This window comes from Bombyx mandarina, chromosome 18 (genome assembly GCF_030267445.1).
Source record: "Bombyx mandarina strain Sakado chromosome 18, ASM3026744v2".
Lineage (NCBI taxonomy): Eukaryota > Metazoa > Arthropoda > Insecta > Lepidoptera > Bombycidae > Bombyx > Bombyx mandarina.
In genome coordinates, this window is record NC_143224.1 from 1,176,730 (window position 1) to 1,203,479 (window position 26,750).

Consider the following 26,750-nt stretch of genomic DNA (forward strand, 5'->3'; position numbering starts at 1 on the left):
TTACGGACGCTTTTTACCGGTTAGGGTACCCATCCACATCGTCCCATAAGGGACTTCGTTCCAAAACTCTTGAAATTAAAGTGCTTTGATAGTACATTCCTATATACCGCAAAAGCACTAACATTCTCGCACAGAAATCGAAGAAATTCACAAATGTAATTTCGTATTACCACAAAAGAATGTGTACAATACACTAGAGTCCCAAGTAGAAATACGAAATACTTCTATTAGTAATATTACGACCAATATAATACAACATACGACGCATAAAACATAATCCAGTTACGTATTTCGGCCACAAGAAAACACAATTCGAATTTTTGTTACAGTATACGATACGATTTGACGGATCGGATCTAAAAGTTCATCATGGAAACTTATGAGGCACGGCTTAATTATTATTATAATATATATGTTTTATTGGAACGAAGTTCCTTATCGCGCGTTGTGAAAGGGGGCTAGACGGAAAAAATTCTTACGAAAAGTTGTCACGACACTTTTTGCTATAGTAAGCTATTGTAAGCTGTGCGGCGTCGCATGTTTCTCTGTCTGTCTGTCTGTCTCTCTCTCTGTCTCTCTCTCTCTCTTATAGAAAGATATATATAAAATAAAATATGACAAAATTAAAATTTATTACAATTCCTTCACTAATTAATCGAAAGGAACTTCGTTCCATCCGGGTGTCCCTTGACACCTCTCAAGTTTTTGCTTAGATGGGTGGACGAGCTCACAGCCCGCCTGGTTTTAAGTGGTTACTGGAGCCCATAGACATCTACAACGTCACCCACCTTGAGATATAAGTTCTAAGGTCTCAGTATAATTACAACGGCTGCCCCACCCTTCAAACCGAAACGCATTATTGCTTCACGGCAGAAATAGGCGGGGTGGTGGTAACTACCCGTGCGAACTCACAAGACGTCCCACCACCAGTAAGAATATTGGCACGGGCTTAATAACGTGATTTGGATTTGTTGTATTCATGTGGGACTCTTTGCACAACATTAGAAAGAAATGAGAAGAAAGCAGTATGCGGGATTATCAAAACAAACGTAGGTTTAAGAGACACACTTATGACACACAAAAATAACTTTAACGTATCTTTATCTGGTTTGAACTTTACCTCCTGGTAGTATGATTTCAAAAATATACTACATTATAATTAGCTTCGAATAAATTTTGAAAAATATGATTGTGTGTTCAAATGTTTGCAAGGTTATTATCGGCTTTTGCACTACAGTTTCTATTAATAGTAATCTTCGTGAAGTATATAACACTGTATTGTAATTACTTTATAAAAAATATAACCAATATTGCTAACCAAATCAAATATATAATAAATCATAATTATATAATTAAACATGCTCCCTCAAATTTCATTGTAAGCCCATTGTTTCTGTTTGATATGTTTTTATTTTTATTTTATTGTTTAGTTGGGTCGACGAGCTCACAGCCCACCTGGTGTTAAGTGGTTACTGGAGCCCATAGACATCTACGGCGTAAATGCGCCACCCACCTTGAGATATAAGTTCTAAGATCTCAGTATAGTTACAACGGCTGCCCCACCCTTCAAACCGAAATGCATTACTGCTTCACGGCAGAAATAGGCGGGGTGGTGGTACCTACCCGTGCCACCAGTAATGTTCCATTGACAAGATCCGATTTGTCGTAACGCGCCCTATAAAAGTCTCAAACTACAAATCCACCTTCGCTAGAGTAAACTAATAAAACGGAGACACACAAAAGGCGCAGGGCGATGGCCCCCACGTACTATCAAACGGAAGTCCGCATCTGCACCGGATGTTGTCACGTGTGACTTCAATTGTTCCGATCAGCGACCGAGTTTTCGCGACTTCTTTATCGACACATTTACGAGTATATGTTTACATAGCATCTGGTGAGGTACTGAATTGGGAAACGTATGTTTTATTTTGGGTATTGATCTTTGGGATTAATTGCGGTAGGCAGCGGATTGGCTCTGTACCTGGCGTTGCTGAAGTCCATGGGCGACGGTAACCATTCATCATCCATGGGCCATATGGCTCGTCTGTATACAGCGGCAAGAAATAAAAGATGTCAAATAGGTGGCTCGTTTAAGTCGTCATGGCCTGATAAGATGCCTGAGGAACTTGTAAATGATTGGCATATTAAGCAAATCCCGCAAGTGGGTACTAATTTTTCTAAGAAAATCACCGTACCTCCATCCTGATTATTTCTGCCGCGAACTAATAACGTTCCGATTTTGTTCACACAGTTATTGAACTATGTAATTGCGACTTCGACAACATGTACCAAAATAGCCGCCGGCATTTACGTTGCTTTATCTCTAGTTTCCGGTAACCAGTTGCTGCATGACGGACCGTGAGATCTGTTACCAATATTTGCAATAAAATATACAGATACTGTAAATTCTCGTCCGGCGGTTAATGTTACATTGTACTGCCTTGAGATGTATGTTTGAAATTCCGAATTGGAAAAGTAGTGCAAGACTGCTTCGCACCAAAAATAGATACGGTCTTAATACCTACCTCCTTGGCCACATTGCGATGTACCACTGGTGACTAGTTAAAGGTTACAAAAGCCTTTGTTTAATCTATGCATTATGTTTTGTCCATAGGTACACGGTTCGTGGGGTCTTCCAGCCTTCGTGTGTGACGTGTACATAGCAATGGATGTAACCTCGTCCACTTCTAGCATATTCAATTTAGTCGCTATATCCATTGATAGGTAAGTAATGATTTAGATACGATAAAAATATTTTTTAAGCAAATTTATAAAATGATAGTCTATGTTGGTTGGATTGGCTCTTTAGTGCATACCACCACTCCATTTGTTCCCAAGGGTGGCGTAGGCGATTAAGGTATTCATAAGCCCAGTCAGTTTCTCGCCGGATCTTCTCAGTGGGTTGCAATTCTGATTCGGTGGTAGATTCTGCGAAGCTCTTGCTAGGGCTAGTGTTAGCAAATTCTCTCAGTATAAGCCCGTGAGCTCGCTTACCCGTTTGGACGTAGCTGCAATAGCCCCCCTAGGCTACCAGAGAATAAGGAGAGGAATAAAAAGGTTCATCAGAGATTAGGCAGTAGAAATTTCTGAATTCGTTCATATCTACGTATTACGCAGTGAGTATGGAAAGCTTCCACCATCCTGCTTGTTTCCACCGCGACCTAAGCATATGGTCAGAGACTTCGATGCTAAATCTCAAAGTAAAAAGGGGCTGTTGGACTAGGTATGGTCACCGCTTAAAACTTGGATAATGAGCTCATTCGCTCATTTAGTATTATAATAAATAAAAACAGTCGTAGTCACTTGCACTAAACGCTTTTTGTAGCTTATTATTTTTTTGTATGTTTTTTAGGGCTGATCTGATTCTGATAAGACTTTATCGATTTGTACTGAATTTGGCGGGTATTTTGTAGAATAGTTTTTATTTCTAAAATATTGCCTACAATAGGACAGTTGTTATAACAATAACCTTGATCTTACGTAGCGGTATTACCGTTCGCACGTCATTCCCGGTGTGATGTTCATCTGCTCTCATAGCCACTTATGATCAGACGTCTGCTAATTTGAAAAGTAGCGCAGTAACCTCTTAAGGGTATCTTAACATTATTTTTCTTTATGTCACAGGTACATCGCCGTCACTCAACCAATAAAATACGCAAAGCATAAAAACAACAGGCGAGTTTGGTTCACTATAGTTCTGGTCTGGCTGATATCTGCTGCTATTGGTGCTCCAATCGTCTTAGGCCTCAACGACACGCCCGACAGGAACTTTGACGAGTGCCTGTTCAATAGCCAGAACTATATCATCTATTCATCAATGGGATCGTTCTATATACCGTGCATCATGATGATGTTCCTCTATTACAATATTTTTAAGGTAATCAATCTATTTTGATTTACTTGAATCTGGTACTTTTTCTAGACAGCGTACATCCATAATAGCCCAAATTCTGGTTACGGATTACTTATGTGATTATGTTAAAACCTCTAAATTCTCCATTGTAGTGTTTCAAGCTCAATGATAGATGAGTAGAATGCTTGATTTACTTACAGATGACGTAAGAATTGTTTTATCCAAAACTACATTAAAGAATAATAGTATACTAGGTATGAGCGTTAGGATATTTAATCAGCTACCAAAGAAATCAAGAAACTTAGACGATTTTCATTTTAAGAAAAAACTAAAAGATAATCTTATTAGTGGAAATTATTATCACATAAATGATTTTCTTAGGGACGACATTGAAAATAAATGGATTTTTTTATTATTGGTTGAATTATGGATGAATGAATGGTAAATTATATAATATTATAATATCTTGCACTGCACTAAAATTCGCATATGTCAAATAATGACAAAGCATACACGCTGTATGCACTTTATGTATGTAAGCACTTTATGTAATAACTCATTTTCACTATGCTTGGCGAATAAATTATTTCTTTCTTTCTTTCTATAATATATAGAACAGGGATCGCAGTGCATAAAATAAAATTTACACTGTTCCAATCTTCTGTTATAACAATAATTAAAAATTAATTAACACTTTTATCACGTCTTATTCATTTTTTAACCGTCTTCGCTATCTTCCTTTTCTCTGTCATTCTCTTCTCCCTTTCTTTCCGTTTTCTCTCACTTCTTAACGCTCCGTTCCACACTCATTTCATATTTTCCGTTCTTACCAATCCTACATATATAACAGTGTAACAAATAGGCCTAGCATGCTTCACCAAAAATATAATATCCCAGTCAACCCAAGTATTCTGACCGTTATCAAACAGAGATTAATGGAACTCGTGTCGTGCAATTTTATTCTAAATATTTTCAAACAAATTTGATAATGTAAGGTGTAAGCCATAAATAAGGTCGCGTCAAAAAAGATTTAAAGTCTGGACTACATAAATTTAGTACAACAATTATGTAATTTACTCTAGGGAGTGAGAGTCTGCCATCTTGGGTACATAAATTTTAATTCAAATTTATGAGATGCTTTTAGGTAATATAGGGAACACCTGCCGTTCTTTGGTATTAGACCAAAGGTATTAGGTATAATAGACTTTGGTATTTAAAAGGATATTTTGTAGTCATGTGTGCGATATTGTTTAGACACGATGATCACGTGATTACGATTAGAAAATATTAATGCATTTTACGAACTATGATTTTTTCCTTCCAGTAGAATAGCCGTAGTCTTCAATTAATACTAAATTACTTCTAAAAGACACATACTCAACTACAAACTCAATAACTATTGTGTACTCAATAACAATAACTTCTTCATTAGATTCACTCATCTTGATAGTACGAAAAATAATTATTTTTATTTTTCGCAATAATGAAATAACACTTTTTTAAACATAATATTATTATCCTCAACATGCTTCGTCAGATTATAGAAACCGAGCTATCAGCAACATGCTTCGTCAAAAATCGTGGTGGTGGTAGGACCTCTTGTGAGTCCGCGCGGGTAGGTACCACCACCTCGCCTATTTCTACCGTGAAGCAGTAAGGCGTTTCGGTTTGAAGGGTAGGGCAGCCGTTGTAACTATACTGAGATCTTAGAACCTATATCTCAAGGTGGGTGGCACATTTACGCTATAGATGTCACTGGGCTCCAGTAACCACTTAACACCAGGTGGGCTGTGAGCTCGTCCATCCATCTAAGCTCGTCTACAAACCTAAGCAACAACAAAAAAAGTACAATACTTACTTTCATCTACACATAATAACTACATAATATTATTATAATAACTGTTGTATCTACAACTATATTAATTCAACAGGCACTAAGAATACGAGCAAAGAAACAAAGGGCAGCCAAGAAGCCACCAGTTTCTGGTGACCCAGCAGCCGGTGCCACCGCAGCTGTGGTCATAGAAAATGTTGCCCAAACTAGAAGGCTGGCGGAAACAGCGCTTCACGATGACAGAGCTACGAATACTGGGTCCGGGAGTAACGAGGAAGACCATGAGGATAGGTAAGAGTAAAAGGGTACTAAAACTGCTTTAAGGATAACATTCTCCTTGAATCTTGGTTATGAGCTGATTCGGGAACTAAATCAACTTCCTGATGATACCGACATTTCGCGAGAACGATTTCTGTCACCGAGGTATTTTGGCCGGCTTTCGTAAACTTCATTAGTCTCCTTAATAAGCTGTTATCTTGTGATTCAAAGTACGAACTCCAAAAAGCACTGTCTATACTACAATGAGGACAGGTATAAGTAAAAGGGTACTAAAATCGCCTTAAGTGTTGTTATCTTATCTATCGGTAGGCAGCGACCTGGCTCTGCCCCTGGCATTGCTGAGGTCCATGGGCGACGGTAACCACTCACCGTCAGGTGGGCCGTATGCTCGTCTGCCTACAAGAGCAATAAAAAAAAAACTCTCCTTAAATATGACCTGATTCGGGAACTAATTCAGCTTACTGATGATGCCGACATTTCCAGATAACGATTTCTGTCACTGACTTATTATGACCGGATTTCGTAAACTTCATTATACTTTTTAATAAGCTGTTGTCTCGTGCTTCAAAGTACAAAGTCTCCACAAAGCACTGTCTGTACAACCTATAACTGAACGTTATATAAAAGAAGTAAAGTAATTTGACCTTTAGTTTTTTTTTTTTCCTACCTGTGCTGATAGCCTTGAGAGGCTATTTCAGCTTCACCCTAACGTTTGTAGGTGAGCTCGCGGGGCTCAACCGGAGAGTTGCTAACACTGACCCTAGCAAGAGCAGTGCTTCGCAGAATCTACCACCGAGAAACTCAGTGGGCTGTGTCTATGGGCTAGTTCGCTCGTCGAGCCCTTCGTCGCAAGCGACGGGTTCGACGAGGACGGTGACCGGAACCTTTAGTACGGTACTCACAAGCAATAGAAACGAAGTAATTAAAAAAAAAAAAACAGTTTGTGATATCTAACGATACGAGTTCGCAATTCATACCAAGGTCGGCTAAAAGCTCGTCTGCTTATATAAAAAAATATGTGTACGTCTTGAGACGCCCGACAGAACTGATAACTTAAACTAATCTATAAACTATTTAATTTTGAAATTCTTTAAATTGAGAAGAGCTTACATTATTACTTTAATTTTATGTATATTTGATAATGTAAGGAGAACTGTAACATAAATTGAAAGATATTTATAAATAGTTAGGAGTTACATACGTTGTCAGTACCTTTAGCGTATTTGTGAGAGAAAGGGAAGCCAGACAGACTGGGGCCGTAACGCGTTACGTAACGAAGTGGTTTACCCACCCGCAAAAAGTTATCACTTCAAAAAAAAACCTAAATCTAATGTAACTGCCCGTTTCAGCTACGATAAACGATCAGCAGATCTCGAGGCAGACGCAGACGAATGTCACGTGATACCAAATGACAAGTCTACGGAATTCATGTTGGCGACAGTCGCGGAAGAGTCCATTATGTAAGTTATCTAAACGAATAGCCCAAACAAACACAATAGGTCCTACGACGTCTGTCCTGTAAATTTCGTTAAATTAGCTTATCTATATATTAATACGTGAAGCAAAAACTTTGTATCCCTTTTTACGAAAATTGCGCAGACGGAGGAGTATGAAATTTTCCACACTTATAAAGAATATAGAGAAGAAGCGCACAATGCTAATATTTTTTTAAAATAATGCATAAAAGATACATTAAATCAATAAAGAAAACATTACACACACTACATACCATGTATTTGACGCACACACGCATGCATACTATTTATTGTCAAACTTTTGTTCTTGACGTCTGTTGTCAAATTGAGAATAGATTAAATATTGTTTGTCTTTATTAATATTTTTTTATAGTGTAGCCTTGGCGAAATTTGTGATTATAGTATGTGTACAAACTTACAATTCCAATTAATTATAGTCGAATTTCGACTACTGTGGGACCTCTAGTCTTATATCAATGCTTATCAAAGTCCATGGACATGGCATAAAAGTATAAAATTCTCATCGTTCTAACCCTAATACATGATTGGTGTGCTTCAAATATAGACATAGTGACATGTTATATCAATTGGCCATGACATCGTCTACCATAAATAGGTTTTGAGGTAATTTGTGCAATGATCTAGTCGTCTCTTTTGAATACGCTTTTATTAGCTTCAGATGTATGTATTTAAGTTTGTAACGGAATCTTTGAACATGATTTTGACCCCCTTCAAAACATCGGATTAACACGAAAATTGGTATACTTATTAAGGACCGATGACAATACGATATTTAAAAATTAAATATCAAAAAAAAATTAAAAAGATTGAAATTCAACTAAAAAATGGAAAATAAATAATAGTTTAAAAAAACTAACAAAATACGCTTTTATAGAAAATCCAACAAAAAATAGAAAATAAATTTTGCTTTCCAGGATATTATCAAAATAACCCTTCTATTCATATCTGTTCATTTTTTTTTTTCCCTACCTATGCTGATAGCCTTGAGAGGCTATTTCAGCTTCGCCCTAACGTTAGTAGGTGAGCTCGCGGGGCTCAACCGGAGAGTTGCTAACACTGACCCTAGCAAGAGCAGTGCTTCGCAGAATCTACCACCGGATCGGAAACGCGACCCACTGAGAAGATCCGGCGAGAAACTCAGTGGGCTGTGTCTATGGGTTAGTTCGCTCGTCGAACCCTTCGTCGCAAGCGACGGGTTCGACGAGGACGGTGACCGGTGCTTGTGGTGCCTAAAAGCACCGTTAATGGATCAGGAGGATCCGTAATGACGTGCTTTGGGCGACGTCGACGGTTTACCATTCGGTCTACTGGGTCGGGTATGTAATTTCCAGCGGCTACGATGAGAGGGTTCTCATGTCGTGCCGCCTTCTCAAAATGGCGCAGCGATGCCGACTGTAGATACTTACTAAGGGAGTCGAGCTCCAGGTCGTCGTGGAGATCCACATTCCTAAGGAACCAAGGCGCTCCGACGGCTATCCTGCAGAATCGTGATTGAATAACCTGAAGGGATTTCAAGTTGGTGCGGGCTGCGTGAGCGAACACTACGCTTGCATACGTCATGACGGGGCGTATACAAGTTTTGTAGAGAGTTACCTTATTACGGAGGGACAGTTTGCTTCGACTACAAAGCATTGGATAGAGTCGTCCTAGAATAAACGCGGCGCGGTCGCGTACCGTTTTTATATGGGGACGGAATGTCATCCCTCTGTCGAGGGTGACGCCTAGATATTTGACCTTCGAGACCCACGGAATGGGCTGGCCAAAGAGAGTGATGGGACTAACGGCGGAGGTGTTTGCGCGCCTACTACGGAGTGGGATGCTCGAAGTGATGTTCGGAGGGCGACCCCTTTTGAAGAGCACCGCTGCGCTTTTCGTGGGGTTGATGTCTATTCGCCACTTCCGGAACCACTGTCCCATGGTGGCTACTGCGATCTGGAGTCGCCGATGAAGCAGCAACATCTTCCTACACGAGTAGTAGATAGCCGTGTCATCGGCGAAGAGCGCTAGATGGGTCTCCGGAGACCGGGGTATATCATTGATATACAAACTAAATAATAACGGGGAGAACGCGGAGCCTTGCGGGACTCCGGCGGTCAGTTGACGGGGACGAGAACGAGTTCCCTCTACTCGATATCGAAACGAACGGTTCGACAAGAAGTCTCGTATGATGAGCACGAGTCTGTCTGGCACTCCCATGTTGTACAGTTTATAAATTAAACCGTTGTGCCAGACTTTGTCGAACGCCTTCGCGATGTCGAAGAAGAGGGCGCCGGTCGGGATTTGTTTTCGCCTATTTAGTCCTATCAGAATGTGCTCCGTGAGGCGGTGCACTTGTTGTACGCACGAGTGTTTTGAGCGGAATCCGAACTGTTCGTCTATGAGAATTTTGTTCGCGGTAACAAAATCCCAGAGGCGTTTCCTAAGGAGCCGTTCGTAAATTTTTCCTATCGTCGAGAGGAGACTAATCGGACGGTAACTAGAAGTTTCGTTTGTCGGTTTGCCCGGCTTATGTATACCGATAACGTCCGCTTCTTTCCACACCGCAGGAAAGATGCAGTGCGTCATAGCAGCATTTAAAATTGTAGCCAACATTGCTATCAGTTGGACTGGCAAGAGTTTAAGCGCGCGGTTGTGGATGCCGTCGGAGCCGGGTGCCTTCCTAGGTTGTAGGTTGTGGATCGCGTCTCTAACTTCGTCAGTGGTAATGGGGGGTAACGCGTCCGAGGGCGGCAGGGAAGCTCTGCGCTCGACCTCCCTGTCGACTAACTCGGTGTGTTCGGGGTCCGCGTGTTGAGTGCTGGTGGTGCACTGCTCTTGCAGTGCATCGGCCAGCAGCTCAGCCTTGTCATCGTCATCGAATGCCGGTGGTTGGCCTGAAGGGCGTACGAGGGGAGGCATAGTAGCGGTAGTTTCGGATTTGAGAGTCCTAGCTAGTCGCCAGTATGCTTGGTGGGAGGGCGCGAGTTGTTCTAAATAACTATGCCAATTATCGTTACGCGCGTCGCTTAAGCGGGAGTGGACTTCGCGTTGTAGACGACGCATCCGAATCCGGTTTGAATGCGTGGGAAGACGATCGTAGGCCCGGATTGCCGCGTTCCTAACTCTTAAGAGATTCCTAAGATCGGGGGACAGTCTGATGCGGTGGAAGCTGTCCTCCACATCGACTTCTTTAGCAGATCTAATGATCGCGGAAGATATGTGATCGGTAATGATGTTTATGGATTCGACGGTGTCCTCGGGGGATAGGTTCGAATCCGGGCCGTAAGGGAGGATTGGCGGAGCGGTGTCGGCTAGGCACGTGCCCAGCTTATTCCAATCCACCATGGTCCTCGTAACAGTGACTGGGTTGTGGGGGCGACCGAGCTGCATAACGACAGGTCGGTGGTCTGAGTCGAGCTCTGACATTGCTTCGATGGAACGCAAGCGCAGAGTTACGTTCCTAAGCAATGCCAGGTCTATAGTGCTCGGACGGAGCGCGATGTTATACGGATAACATGTTGGAGTTGGGGGACCGACTATTTCAAAGGTGAGGTCGTCTATAAACGCGTCGAGACGCCTACCGTTAACGTTAGTACGATGGCAGTTCCACCTAGTGTGGTGGCAATTTAAATCGCCTGCCAGGATGACGGAGTCTCCCATGCCGAACAGTGACTCGATGTCACTGCTCAGAAGGGGCTTGTCCGGGGGGAGATAAACGGATGCGATGACGATCGGCTGGTGTCCCGTCAGCGAGATACGGCACACTGACGCCTCGATATGTGAGAGCGAGGGAGTATCGAGAGGGACAACGTGCAGGGCCCGCCTATAGTAAATGGCAGTCCCGCCTTTGGAGGCGGTGAGTCTGTCATTCCTAACCATGACGTAATTCGCGACTTTCGGGTCGCGACGCGAGGGCTTCAGACAGGTTTCCTGCACTAATAGAATATCTACAAGATTATCGCGGAGGAATTCGAAAATTTGATCGCGTTGCCGCGCGAGTCCGTTAGCATTGTAGAATGCTAACGTAAGGGAATACGGTTTTTCTCTACCTTTTTGCGCCATTGGTTACCGGTAAAGATTTTATAACGTACGCGACACGGACTCGTAAACGTCCATGTGATCGAAAGCGGCCGCGAGCCGCTGTTCGGGGGTTACCGACCTACGGATAGCGTCAGCGAACGATCGCAGACGGTCGAAGTTGACCGCGGTGACGAAGTCACGCACGAGCGCGAAGTCGTTGGCGGCAGAGGGTTGCGGGGGACGGAACGCGGGCGCGGGGCGAGGTGCGAGTAGGGGCTGGGGCGCGGGGCGTGTCACGAGCGGGGGCGGGGGTGCGGTTTCCGTTCCCGCCTTCGTATACGGCAGCGGTTTTTTCCACGCCGACACCGTGGGAACTGCAGCCGGCACGAAGGCGGGTTTCGGCACTGAAGGCGCCGAAGTCTTTGGGCCGACGGTTCGGGGGGCTGGGTGGGTCGGACGTTTTCGCGGAGCCCTTGGACATCCACGGTAGTTCGCGGGGTGCCCTTGCTTAAGGCATAGGACACAGCTTGGAGGTTCGGTCGCGGTTTCCCTAACACGCGAGCAATCTAGTGTGGCGTGGTCGCCGAGGCACTTTACGCAGCGGGGGCGCGCGTGGCAATTACGAGCCGAGTGGCCGTAAAGCTGGCATCTGTAGCACTGCCCGGGAGTGCCACGTCTATGGGGGGCTTCAATTGAGATCCCCGATAGGCCGCAAATTGTCGTGAGACATGCGATCTTCTTTTTGGCCTCCGGGGTGGGTTCTAGCGCTACTAGAATCATGTTGTAGGGCTGTTTGCCCCGCCCACTGTGCATCCGGTGCACACTAACTAGCGGGAGGGACTGAGCGGTCAGATCCTCCTTAATGTACTCGATATCTAGCTCTTTTGGGACTCCGCGTATTACTACGCGGAGCTCGCGGTCCTCCTGAAGAGCATAGGTGTGAAAACCTATGTTCTCCTTTCGGAGGTATGAAGAGAGGGCCCTATGGTCGCCCGGCGTTGCGACCTTTATCTGAATCCCATGCGCGACGTTACGCGCATGGGTATAATTAATTTTATTTGCCTGAAGGGCCTGGGAAACGCGGTTCCACGCAGTTTTTTCCTGGAGAATCAGCGGGGGCGGGGCAGCTACTTTAGGAGCGGGCGCGGGTTTGGGACGCGGCGGTGGGGTTACACGGCGAGCGGAGTCCGACTCCGGTGTCACGACTACCTGCGGGCGGGAGGCGGTCGCGGATTTAGTCTGCTTCGTCGTGGAGCTCCGGGACTCCACGGCGCGAGTACGCTTTTTACCGCGCGTTACGGTTTGGAACCCATCCGAAGTTCCAGGCTGAGGGCTTGACGCGGATTCGAAATCCATCTCCGATTCGGTATCGGAGCCTGAACTCGAAACGATCGAGGTCGCGACGGACGAAACGCGCGATGACGTAGTCGACGCGGGCGCGGGGGTGGGGGTAGCGCTAGGCGCTATGTGAGCCGCATCGTCGGAACGTGCGCTCGAACTTAACGCGGCGGCGGGGGGCGCGCGGCGTGCCTCCGAGGCACGGTTGAAATACGCGGCGACGGACGCGGGGGGGAGGGATTGCCACGAGAGGCCCTATAGCTGAGATACTCGGCCCTAATTGACGGGTACCTATCCCGGAGGAACCCGACAATGTCCCTAGCACTATCACTGTCGCACACAAAATCTTCGCTCATCTTCGGTCTTCTTGCCCGGGGGGGGCGGCCCCGGGACTTTTGTTGAACTCGCCGAAAGGCGAGGCCCCGGATAGGATTTGTAACCCCCCTGTGCTGCAGGACAGCAAGGAGCAGGGGGGGGAATGCCTATGCCGTGAAAACGGCAATCGGCGGGGAAAAGGAAAGGAACCCGCTCGGGCTGTATAGTGCTACAGCAGGCAGAATCGCGAGCGGGGGTCTAGTCTTGAAAAAGACTGTTGTTTTTGGGAAGGGTTAGGAAATCGCTAGCCTGTGAGTGCCACAGGAAGCTGAACGTAGCGATTGGTTTTGCCTTGAAAAAGGCAGTTGGTAAGGGTGGGTTCGCGGTTACAAAACTTTAGCGCACAAAAATGGACCTCGATACGCAGATCGCAAGCGACCAACGGATCGGCACGTCCGCACTACTGAATTGTACGCACGATGTATTCACGGTCACTACACTGTCGAGCACAACTGTGAGTTCAGAGACGCAGCTCGCAAGCGGGCCACGGATCGGAAAGCACGTCCGCGCACGACCGAGTCGTGAGCGAGAAATCTGTTCATAAAATATTTATAACTACTTATACCATGCACCCCACCCTTTTTACAATAAAATCATTTTTTCTTACACAATTTTTAAGTCAAATTTATTAAAATTTATTTTCTATTTTTTAGTTGGATTTTCTATAAAAGCGTGTTTTGTTAGTTTTTTAAATTTATTATTTATTTTTTCGCCATCGGATTAAAATTAACCTAAAACTACATAGAACGGCTAATTCATCAACAATGGGTCTTCAGAAATTATTTTGACCACGTATCACCATTTACGTAGTGTCCCAAGTCTACTTGAGCGCTTTGACATGCCAACTTAGAACTTAATTTAGTTTACATTGACGATTAATGCATTACCTGTTTTCAGTACCCCGAAAAACCACAGCAAAAACCGCATGCCAGATCCGAATGGTAACAACGACTCGGGGTATGCGCCATCGAACCTCGAAGACACGATCAGAGAGCACGTCTCTCCACCTGGCTCACCTGGCATGAAAGACGCTACAGTCTTGAAGAATATGGGCTGTGATGGTATCAAGTGGAAGAAAAACGGAAAGACTGCGAAATTGACTGATTCTAGGTAAAAAAATATTAATTTTGGGGAAAATACTTAGAGCCGTGAGCGGATAGGATGCAAAAGCATTACATGATGCTAATGCCTTACAGCCATAGATACAATAAACCGAAAGTCTTCGATATGCCTTTCACCTGATTCGCAGTAATGCCCGTTTTAATGTTCGAAGTGAAGCACATGATTGAGTTGCGATAAAAACAAACAGTATGCGAATCATTGCGCAAAAATTTAATTTTTATTACACGAACTTATTCGATAATTTCGGAAGCTTGTCAATGAAAGGAGATTGCTTTCTTAAGTTAGCTTTATATCAGAGCTCGACACGTGATAAAGTCGCATTAAGTTTTCGGTACAATTACGAATGCTTAATACATACATAATATAAATTGTACACTAATTTACAACATACATATTTATAAACACATAATATTTGTGGCATTTCCTTGGTCTGTAAGATAAACAGATTTCAGTTTCTCAACTCGAGGTTTCGGACGATGCAGGTTATAAATTACCTACCTGAGTACCGATTGCAAAAAAAAAACATCAATTAATAAGGAATTCATTTTTTATGTCCACACCTAAGACCGACAGCCAAGTTTTCTCATTCGTTTAATTCCCATAGAAACGTTTCCCTCGCCATACGTTCGGAGGAAGACTTGGAAGCCAGCACCTTGGACCTCCATGATGGCGCAACGTCTAAAAAAGAGCGCAAAGCCAGCGCTGCGACAGCTCGCTTCACGATTTACAAAGCGAATAAAGCCAGTAAGAAGAAACGCGAAAAGTCCTCTGCCAAAAAAGAAAGAAAAGCCACCAAAACTTTGGCCATAGTTTTAGGTGAGTTCCAAGGAATTCGGCGGCCGCTCGTCGTAATGGACTCGACTGAAGTTGAGCGAAAGTTTTATCGACCGCGTCTGGGGTATGATAGTTTTGAACGATTTTCGTGCACCTACTACTTTTAGTTGGAGTTACGGTATTTGAATTGGTTTATCGCTGTTTTTGAACTTACATAGTAACTGTAAAGTGTGTCGAAACTTTAACAGTCTTTAAATTTTGCTATTTGCAACACTTTACATGGCATAAGTTGTGTTTTTATTAACGTAAATCTGCAGATGATGATATCCTCTATGTATGGATATTGAAAGCATTTGAACAACACAACGTAAACACAGTGTTTAATGCATGAACGAACCCCAAAATTAACATGCAACTTGTAAGATCATGCTAAGTTCCTATTCAATGAAACTATCGTCTATCTATATATTAACCAGATGGGAAGACGAGCTCACAGCCCACCTGGTGTTAAGTGGTCACTGGAGCCCATAGACATCTACTACGCAAATGCGCCACCCACCTTGAGATATAAGTTCTAAGGTCTCAATTATAGTTACAACGGCTACCCCACCCTACAAACCGAAACGCATTAATGCTTCACGACAGAAATAGGGAGGGTGGTGGTACCCACCCGCGCGGACTCACAAGAGGTCCTACCACTAGTAACCAGTGACCAGATTTATGTTGATTTGGCTGTCTGTTTCTTATCTGTAATAGAATTGGTATCCGATTTTAACTCTGTGTATTTTTCATAGGAGTCTTCCTCTTTTGCTGGGCCCCGTTCTTCACGTACTCCGTCCTTGGAGCTATCTGCGATAAGTTCGATCTCCCTTTCTCCCCTGGAGTGACTGTCTTCATTCTGACAACGTGGCTCGGGTACATCAACTCGTTCCTCAACCCGGTCATCTACACGATCTTCAACCCGGAATTCAGGAAGGCTTTCAGGAAGATCCTGCATTGCGGCACCTAGCCCGCGGAATATTTGGTCGTCTTCACGCAGTAAGGCTGATGGTGGAGCCTTGTGGAATATATTTACTTACTACCGAACTGAAGCAAATTTAAATGACTTTTGTACCAAAATTTGTCAAACAGAGACAAATTTTATTATCATTCTGCGAATACAAAAGGATTTAGCTACAAGAAAGTTTAATTTTTGGAGTATAATAATTCAATAGAAATAAAATATCATTATTTTGCTTCTCAATGTTTTAAAAATCTTTTGATGTATTTATTACTGTGCCCGTCTCTAATTGAATCAGTGGAAAGCCTCAGTCTCGGGTGAAGCCTTTAATGAACAAATTCGCTTTCAACAATTAATCTTTAGTGCATATTTTGACAAAATTAAAAATAATTCCACGAGTCTCTAAAGACGACCAAATTTATTCTCGATCGAACTTGTATCAAAGAGTATAATATAGAAGTGACTTTTCAATAAAATTAATAATAGCATATCATGTGTAATAAATAGTTAAAGTTGTGTTAAATATTTGCGAGTAGACATTGTAAAGCATTTGTACATTCTAGTCAAGTATGTTACGGAAATATATGCCAAATGTAGTTAGGTATAAGATTAAATTTCAAATAATAATGGGTACACTTTAGAAACGCTTTGATGTGTAACAATGTTGATTTTCGTGAGTTTTCATTTGGTACGGGCTCACGAATCAATTAGTGCTTTAAGCTAACCAAATATATTCAATGTTTTTGACTTGTAGTTTTTTCAAAGAGGTACCAATTTTACTTATTTGTTATTTGCTTCGATTACTTATCAAATCATTTACTGCTCTGTTCAGAGTAGGTGCATAAGAATTTAAGTAGTGTGACGTCATAGTGACGTAATAATGCGTTTGAGCGGTAAAATTAAAAAGTGTTTAAAAACATTCACTTGTTTACTATAGTTAAATATACTTTCTTATCAATACACTGAATGTTGCTTATTGTAAATCTTTACAAATTTGATTATGTAAATAGTTTTAGCGAACTGCGTTTTAACTCCACTCCATTAAGTTATCTTTCTGACTCTTTTTGTTTAATCAGATTGATCCAAAACTAGTTTAAATGGAGCTTGCTGCCAACTACTTTAGCAGAATAGTCGATATTTTATTTTCTGTTGCAGATAATAGCTGGATCTTTATTGTAAATAGACGAGTATAAGATCCACCTGATGGATTGGTCACCGCCGCTTATGGACGTGGACAGTGCCATGGCAGGCCACTGCTTACTGCGGAGTACTCTCCTCAAATTTTCGTGAGTTCCAGTAACCAGTTAACCACCATGTGGCCCGAAAGCTCGTCTGCCTATTCAAAGTTAATGGTTGTTAGTAGTGATCTTTTTTTTTCAACTGCCTCATAATTTAATATTTTATTTTCTAAAGCATTCAGTAACTGTAGTAGCTGTAATTACGAATTTCTATTAAATATGAACAGTATTATTATTTTGTGATAATCGTGTAGTGATAGCTTAAGGTTGTGATTTATTTGTTCTCGTCCGACTTGATTGATTACTGTTTTAATATTAATAGATAAGTTTATAATTCTTCTAATTTTAAGAGCTGGTTAAATAAATATCGCTGAATCAGGAACTCGACATTAGTCTCCGGATTCGGACGCCCTTTGGTTTACTGCAAAACGAATAGAAAAATAATTAAATTGGTAAATTTTGTTTAGAAATGATTTTCAGGAGTAAAGGAGAATATAAAAATGCGAAAACACGAAAGATTTATGCTTACAGAAAAAATAATTATAGACTTCTAACAAGAATCGACTATGGGTTCGTCGTATTGTCGACAGGATCACTAAGCCAGTCGAGAAACGATCTGGAAAACGATCGAAATATGTATGCATCCGACTCGGAATGACGCGAATGACGTAAATAAATAAATAAGCAAAGATAAATAACCCGAAGCCATCTAGTCCTCAGCTGTATTATGAAACACAGAGATTTACAAACATAATATAAGTTTAAGTATTTAACATAGGAAACACACGCATGAGCATATCTGATGATTTGGCTGATGTGGAAATGAGCTCCAAAATCTTCGGCCCATTGGCAGTCAGCGCTGAGCTCAGCATTACTCAGTCGTTGGATCTAATCTCAAACTTCATTTTATTTGACCATTATCAAAATGGAAAGATATTTTCAAATTGACCATTATCAAATTTTTGACAGTCGTCGTGGCCTAAAAGAATAAGATGTCTGGTGCATTCGTGTTGAGCGATGCACCGGTGTTCGAATTTCAGGCGGGTACCAATTTTTCTAATGAAATACGTACTTAACAAATGTTCACGATTGACTTCCACGGTGAAGGAATAACATCGTGTAATAAAAATGAAACCCGCAAAATTATAATTAGCGTAATTACTGGTGGTAGAACCTCTTGTGAGTCCGCGCTGTTAGGTACCACCACCCCGCCTATTTCTGCCGTGAAGCAGTAATGCGTTTCGGTTTGAAGGGTGGGGCAGCCGTTGTAACTATACTTGAGACCTTAGAACTTATATCTCAAAGTGGATGGCGCATTTACGTCATAGACGTCTATGGGCTCCAGTAACCACTTAACACCAGGTGGGCTGTGAGCTCGTCCAACCATCTAAGCAATAAAAAAAAATTACTACCGCATAATCATTTATTAGACACATACATACTTTTGAATATATTATTTCATCTTCAGTAGATTTTATTTACGATTTTCCGTCCATTCAATCAACTTTTTAATCTTCAAATCACTTTCAAAGTCTAGTCTAGCTTGATTAATTAATTGTATTACGACCGAATATAATTGTTTTGTTTGGAGGATACTTGTGCCAATGTAGAATTAAAGGTTATTGTTGTAAACAATTAAATTAAAATACTTTAGACTGTAAAACATTAACTTTTAGTGAATGTATATACTGATTCTTTTAGTAAAAGTGTTACGCGCTGGGGTTCGAGATAAATAAAGACTCCCACCGAAGTACAGCAAAGTAAAACTCTATTAATTACTTAGAACACTTAAGGAACACTTTAAAATTCTCAATTCACTCCTTCCGCTCCGCTTCGAGTGATCCGTTCGCTGTTTCGCTTCGAGTAGTTCCGATTACTAACCGCCTTCGTGTCATCTCTGCAACGCTTTTATAGCCAATATGACATCTCTACAATTATCGAGAACTTTCCCGGCAAGACCAGTCGTGTCGATATGTGCTTCCGCTATTTCACGATGGATGGCGTTACCCTTACCGGCGTATGTTTTCTAAAAACAAGAAATACATATGGAGAGCAGGACTCTGGTGTGAATTGGGAGAGGCCTACGTTCAGCAGTGGATGACTGTGGGCTCATAATGATAGTGATGACACTTTTAGTTTAAAAAAGAACCGGTCTTTATTGGAGTCCACATGGAGAAGATAGTGCGGATTCCTTAAAACTAAGCTGCTCGGGGGCCCATATACCAACCTTGATACGTCGGAATACATCGGAATACATCGGAATACGTCGGAATCACATACATCGAAAAGACTTATCCTTCAAATTGATACACGAGAGAGGCATCCGGCAAAGTTAGCTATAATGATGGCTTTTTTTTCCCTACCTATGCTGATAGCCTTTAGAGGCTATTTCAGCTTCTCCTTGACGTGTATCTGAGCTCACGGAGCTCAAACCATGAGTGTTGCTAACCTGGTCCTAGCAAGAGCAGTGTTGCCGCAGAATCTACCACCTGATCGTAAACTCGACCCACTGAGAAGATCCGGCGAAAAACTTAGTGGACTAATGATGGTACTTTCCCTTGTGGTCTCACAATAGTGTCACCTGACTGGTAACAAAAGCTGGTGTGCTTTATTATTATTCATAGGATAGATATAATTGTCATTAGACACAAATTGCACTATGAGATTTGAAAATGTAGTTGTAATAAATTTATTATAAAATAATCATATCATATATTATCAATAATATAAAAATGTATAATATAATATAAAATATTATATATAATCCATTTTGGCTCTGTAAATAATTTCTTGAGAGTTTCTTACGAATTTTGGTGAGAATAATAATAGTTGAAGTGAAACTAGAAATTTTTTAACTATAAGCAATTTATTGTACTCATCTCTTATTATGAATGCTCAAAATACCTATACTAAATCTTTCTACTGTATGCATATAAATATTTGCAACTGCAGTTAAAGTTTTGTTATTATAATATAATTGTTTATATTTGCTCAACAAAAAAATATATTTTACCAACTTTCCCTAATAATCCTTTATGTTGTGATTTATTTTTAATTCGCTCAAAATTACTCAGCTCAATTATTATTTACTTGATTTATCATATTAAACTAGTGAATAGTGGTAACAATTAAATAAATATTTAAATCTTGTAAAAACATGTAAATACTTCGATAGCTTGATCATAGTTTTATTATGTAATTAGAATCGCGTATAAATTTAATATTTGATAAAATGTAATGTAGCAAATAACAACTGATTAATAGCTTAAATTTTGTTATGGTTAGAAGCGTTTAATATAATGGATTGAGGATATATTAGTAGAAAGAAGAGTCGTATAATAATAGATCATAATTATACAGAGTAGCTTCTTCGGTTTTCGTGACTCATAAATATGTCTATGTAAATAACAATACTTATACGTTTTATTACCGTATTTATTAGTTGCATTTATTATTTGAAACGTTTCAAAAAAATAAATTTTCGTGGCCTCACAAACGATAAAGGTGAATGACCGAACATAGTGCCAATTACCGCCTATTTTTTTGTATATATTAATGTGTTATAATAGAATTATATACTAGTCGTGCTCCGCCTTTCCACCCGCATTAAACTTTTAATTGGGAAATAATTAAAGACGCGTAATTTTTCCGGAATAAGATATTACTTGTGTCATTTATACCTACATGTACCAAATAAACTAAAAATAATTATTGTGTACCTTGAACAAGGTGAAATAATAGTAAGCACGACCGGCATTAGCTCCAGACAATTCAGGCAGTTTTTAAACGTTTTACGTAACAATACAAATAATAAAAAAATCCATATTTAATAAAATATTAACATATAAAATATTGTTGATGAGATGTGAGTTTGTTTCCAGTATTATAATTACTAAGCTGTTAAATGTCTTCAATTTGGATATGGGCCTCTTTTTCACTTATCCCACAACTTTCTTCATAACCGCCTGTCTTTGCTTAAGCTTACACAATTGTCTGCTGACACCTGTATAATATAATCAACTGGTTTCATTAGCTTACCAATTTTCCTTTTCTCCTTTATTTTCCGTTCTTTCACATCATAGTTCATTTTTATCATTATACAATAAAGTACAATACCATATATATATGTACATACATATATTATTAACAGGAAAAAGTTATTAATATTATAACTTTTCAATTTTACTATGTCTTAGCTTTTGTATGTGTTGGAATAAATTCCGCAGTCCTACACATATTTATTTACTCATATACAAATGCTGTTACTATCACTAGTTATTTGTATCTTGTAAACCTTATCTGAATCTAGTGTAAAATCTAATCTAATTGAACATGTAAACTATTTAATAACATTGTAATTATTTCAACTATATACCGCTTTTTGGATTATTAATATAAGTATTTGTATGTATAAAGTAGTGTTTTAAAATATGCGATATGATGTGATCGGTTAAATATATCTTGTTTTTTTATAGATTGTTGTGTTTTATTAAAATGCTGAAAATTTATGACCCAGCTGTCGCAAAGCAGACTTCAAAGTTAGAAAGCGGCTTGACTGAAACTCACCAAAATTTCCGCTATATCATAAAAAAAAAACAAGAAATCAAAATCTGATAGCAGGGAAAGCACTGAGAAACTCAAAATTGTTTAATTATACAGCTAACTATTGCAGATACGAATTGTATCTTAATTACGATTTACTACCACTTAAAAGTCGCGGTAGGCAGCGACCTGGCTCTGCCCCTGGCATTGCTGAAGTCCATGGGCGACAGTAGCCACTCACCATCAGGCTGGCCGTATGCTTGTCTGCTTACAAGGCAATACAAACAAATGGACGTTAAGTGGCACTTAATAATAATAAAAAGGTACTGATTTGATAATCTGGTATTCTAAAAATAGTCTACTACATCTATGTTTCAAATAAACTTAATACAGGAGAACACCTAAGTTGTGGCCATTGAATTTCGTTAAAAAAACACACAATTTCTTAATGTAAATTACATTACAATCAAGCTAAAGAGATAGCAGTGTAGTTTTAATACATAGTTTAAGCAATAGCGGGTCACGTTCGCAAAACTGAGATAGCCAATGTTTCAAAGCAATCAAACCTTCCAATTACCCAGATTATTACCACACAATCAAGGTCACATTTTTATCCGAAGTAACTTTTTGCTAATTGTGGTTTTGTTGAGTCTTGACTTTTGTTAAAGTTGATTCCACATTTACTACGAGTATAATATATACTATAGATATGGTGAACACTATGGGGGAACAAAACAAATCTGTCACAGATGAATCACTGATTTGTTTTGCTCCCCCGTAGACCTATATTTTGATCATGGCTATATCCCAACAAATTCTGCTTTTAATAATTATCTCATAGTGATTTAATAAAAACAGTTATGCCACAGCGAATTTACATCAAGAACCATATGCTATTAGATGATTTTCGTGCAAAACTGTTTAGAGATTGCTTCGTTTGTCTAGTAGTGTACCCTCAGTATAGCTCTGTATCCTCGTAAATTCCAGGTCAAAGCCACAGGATATCTATGCGATATTTGGTATTTGAAGCTTGAGTGTATATTATATATATGTTGGCACACTTCAATGATGGCTGAGCGGTAGTTTCCATCATCACTCGTATTTGGTTGAACTCAGTTAATAAAAAGTCAATAAAACCTTTTGAATAATAATTATTGAAACTCAACACACACAACTTTCACAATGACAGGATAAACCGACAGTTTCGTTGCACATACCGACAGACCGACTGACTGACTGACTGACTGTTAGAGACTCACTGACTGAGACGGACGGAATGACTGTCTGACACGGAATGCCACGGCGTTACGTGGCGTTACGGAGTCTACCCTTCATTTTGTGATATTTATCAAAACAACATTTCATCATTTAAAATAATAATCAAAACCACCGTCTTAATATTACTAAAAGTCGTTATCCACGACATATATAGGTATATACACTTATGTCTCGTATCTGTCTTTCTGCAGCAACAGAAGATGAAATCTTGATTTTTTTTGTCCTTGTAGACAGACAAGCATACGGCCCACCTGACGGTGAGTGGTTACCGTCACCCATCGACTTCAGCAATGCCAGGGGCAGAGCCAAGCCGCTGCCTACCATTTAATACTCTCCACAAGCCTCGTTTGAAGAAGGACATGTCATAGTGCTCGGGAAACACCGTGGAGGGGAGCTCATTCCATAGCCATAGCCGGATGGTACGTGGCAAAAAATACCTCTGGAAACGCACTGTCGATGACCACAGCGGCTCCAGGTAGTACGGATGAACTCTACTCCGGTGGTGGGCGGTGCGATGGTATCATCTCGAACAATTTCTCAGAGCACTCCCCATGGAACATACGGTACAAAATACAGAGGGGACCGAAATCCCTCCGCAGACCCAGAGGTTCCAAACGATCCGCGTGAACGTGATTATCGACTTTGGATCCTTCAATTTTGAACATAAATTTATGATAATTAGTTACAATGAATACTTATTAAAAAGATTATAATACCTACCCTAATTATATAAAGCTTGTCATAATTAAGCTCTACGTACAAGAACAGCCTTCAACCTGTCACTACAGACATCAACCATTTCACACAAAGCGGTAATTCCCTTAAAGCTCTAGTTTTACAATTTACACTAAAACCACAAAGTTCTTTGTGTTGAAGTTAATTTCGGGGTGCTTTCGCATAGGGTACATATAAAATGAAATTTACTTTTCGACGCTTTTGGTACGCAGCGAAGCTTTTGGACAATTGTGTTTGATATAGCGTAGTATAAAGTAGACATTGTAATTTGAAATGCTTTAAGGATTTTTTTTTAGATTTAGCCAACATTTCGTTTTTATCATCGCACCACCCGCCATCGGACTAGAGTTACATTGTGTAGCTCAAATCAAAAATGTTTTGCGTAAAATGGGTTTCTTCTCAAGAGGTTTTATTAGCATGACTTCAGCGTAAGACGTCCGATTAACATGGAACTTTGCGGATGCTTTAAGGAACAGTTTTATTACTTTGGCTTTTTAATATCTTATTAAAATTATCAAGATAAAACAAAGTTCAACTTTATCTTAAAGCGTTATTTTTTGCTTTTAAATTGGGTTTAATTATTTTAAGTAAACGCCTATGACCCGATTATAATATTATCTGATTTGTGTTACAAGATCATGTGCACGTAGGCATTTTTACATTATTTTACACTAACATTAACAGATGATTAAAAGTATCCTGCAGCTACTTGATCGACTGCAATTTCATTATAGTGAAAGATTTTTCAATAACACAAGGAGGCAAGTTTAGCGTAGGGAAATAAAAATATACTGACTGTAATATAACTGCACTGGGCGAAGGCTATGTGATCCATCACAGCGTAGGAGAGGGTCCAAATGAAACATACTCTGTAACAGGTGCTCTGAACATGTTGAGATATCAATATTTTAATAACAATAATGCTATTAAATAATATAAGTACTTCGGTATATTTTTAACTGTATATTATTTAAGTGAATATATTTGGGCCTGTCTAAAATATGGCCAATTTTTATATCTGTAAATGAAGAGACTAGATTACAGATCTCTTATATACGAGTTTTAAGCTTGACACCCACAACAAATATTAGCATTATCAGCACACTTATTCCTATCAAATGTTCTCTAAGTTAGAATACTATTAACCTATCATTCATTAACTATAAATACCATTGTTTTACTGGATTCTAAAATGACTATCTTATTTTCAATAACCAATGTGCGCTTGTTTGTAAAAAATAAAAGTATTTTGAAATATAAAACTCTAAGTGTCCAGAATTCAATTCCCGCAGAATATCTACTGCTAGACTGGGGCCTCTCCTGATAATTTCTACTGACCTCTGACCAAGTATAGCCTCACTATTTACTTATTAGATTTATTCTCCTACTGTTATGTAAACCAAAAGAATAAACTACTGCATCACGCTTATTTTTGTTTTAAAATCCAAGACACTTTATATCTGCCAATGTCACGTCCTTACGGATCCATCAGATCCAATAACTTTTGCATTAGATGCCTTCAGCTCTAACACTAAGAGCAGGCTGAGGGAGCCCGGTAACCGTGGGTAGTAGATTCATTCGCAAAGCAGCCGCTCTTGAGTTGTTAGGTCTCCTTCGGAGGCGCTCTTGCATCTGTTAGCAAATCCCACCCCTCCTGGTTGAGACTTTGCTCGCCCACCTGTCCTGGTGAAACTGGATCAACCTACAGGCCACCAGTAATCTTTCAATCATAAAAAAAAAACTGGCATAGAGAAATAGAAGTATGTTGAGTGTGCTTACTAATAGAATTCGGTTGTTATTTTAGCAACGACATATAACTTATGTAACTTCTTTTTTATGAATGTCGAAATAAGTCTCGCTGCTGCTAGAAGAAAATTTGAAAGTAAATATTAATAATATAAAGAATAAATTCACGCATCTTGTAGCCATTTCTTGTACATAAAACGTATTTATTGAAGAAGAACTAGTATTTCTTGGGAATTGTCTTCAATCGATAACAGAAGACGGATAGGACAATTTATTGCCTCATTTGTGATATATTGTATTAGTTGGCCCTAAACCAAACAAAGGTCAAGGCCTTGGTCTGATCCCTTGAGGACAAAACACTGTGGTTATTATAGTTAGATGAAATTAGAGCGATAAAGGGCTTCGAATAACCAACACAAAATTTATCGACTCTCAAATGAAACAGTCTTGGTACTCGTATATAATTAGACATTGTGGGCTTTTAGATGTTGAGTTTTGAAATGAATCACATTCGTCTGTGGGCATTCAGTACTTTTCTAGATTTCTGATTTTCTTTGAAGTAAGCTTTTCAGTAGAAATTTTCATAATTTTCTTGACAAATACCTACCCACAAAAGCTTCATTCAACATTCGATTCGATGAAGTTTCGATTATTGTCGACCACAATGCACTGCAGTAATCCACCGATATGAGGCTCTACTCAAAAGCTAATATGTCCCATGCTTGTGCTATTGTGGGCTTCACAAAGCAACCTATACGGGATGTGACTTCAGAGTATTTAGGATCTAAACCACAAGACCTCAACTTCATCTGAGGTTTCTTAAAAAATATTATCACACGACTCAGCTTCAGTTACGTATAGAATATTATGCTTGGAATTTGACTCCTAGATTTTTGGAAGGAATAACATTTTGGACATGATTTCAAGTTACTTAGTTATTAAAATAATGCATTGAGTATACCATTAATTAATATATAATTTTAAACCTATCAAAAAGAATGTCAAATTTGAGTATGGTGGGCATAAAAAAAAAGTAGAATAAGCCATGATGACTGACGAATTATGTGGTGACTTATCTAACGGTGTTACATTATTCTCTAACTAAAATAGAAAGGTATATTACGGCGCGTGATATTTTTGA

General features: G+C 40.0%; 1 protein-coding gene across 1 annotated transcript in view; it reads left to right on the forward strand.

Moving 5' to 3' along the window:
• The window catches only part of LOC114239607 (dopamine D2-like receptor), a 275,567-nt gene extending 255,289 nt beyond the window's left edge, over window positions 1–20,278 (forward strand). Inside the window, exons 3-9 of the mRNA XM_089734791.1 lie at window positions 2,615–2,724; window positions 3,625–3,877; window positions 5,785–5,978; window positions 7,316–7,426; window positions 14,072–14,284; window positions 14,901–15,112; window positions 15,865–20,278. Of these exons, the coding sequence (XP_089590917.1) occupies window positions 2,615–2,724; window positions 3,625–3,877; window positions 5,785–5,978; window positions 7,316–7,426; window positions 14,072–14,284; window positions 14,901–15,112; window positions 15,865–16,079 (1,308 nt within the window). The 3' untranslated portion in view covers window positions 16,080–20,278. The remainder of the gene's footprint in view (window positions 1–2,614; window positions 2,725–3,624; window positions 3,878–5,784; window positions 5,979–7,315; window positions 7,427–14,071; window positions 14,285–14,900; window positions 15,113–15,864) is intronic.
• Window positions 20,279–26,750: the final 6,472 nt, after the last annotated feature.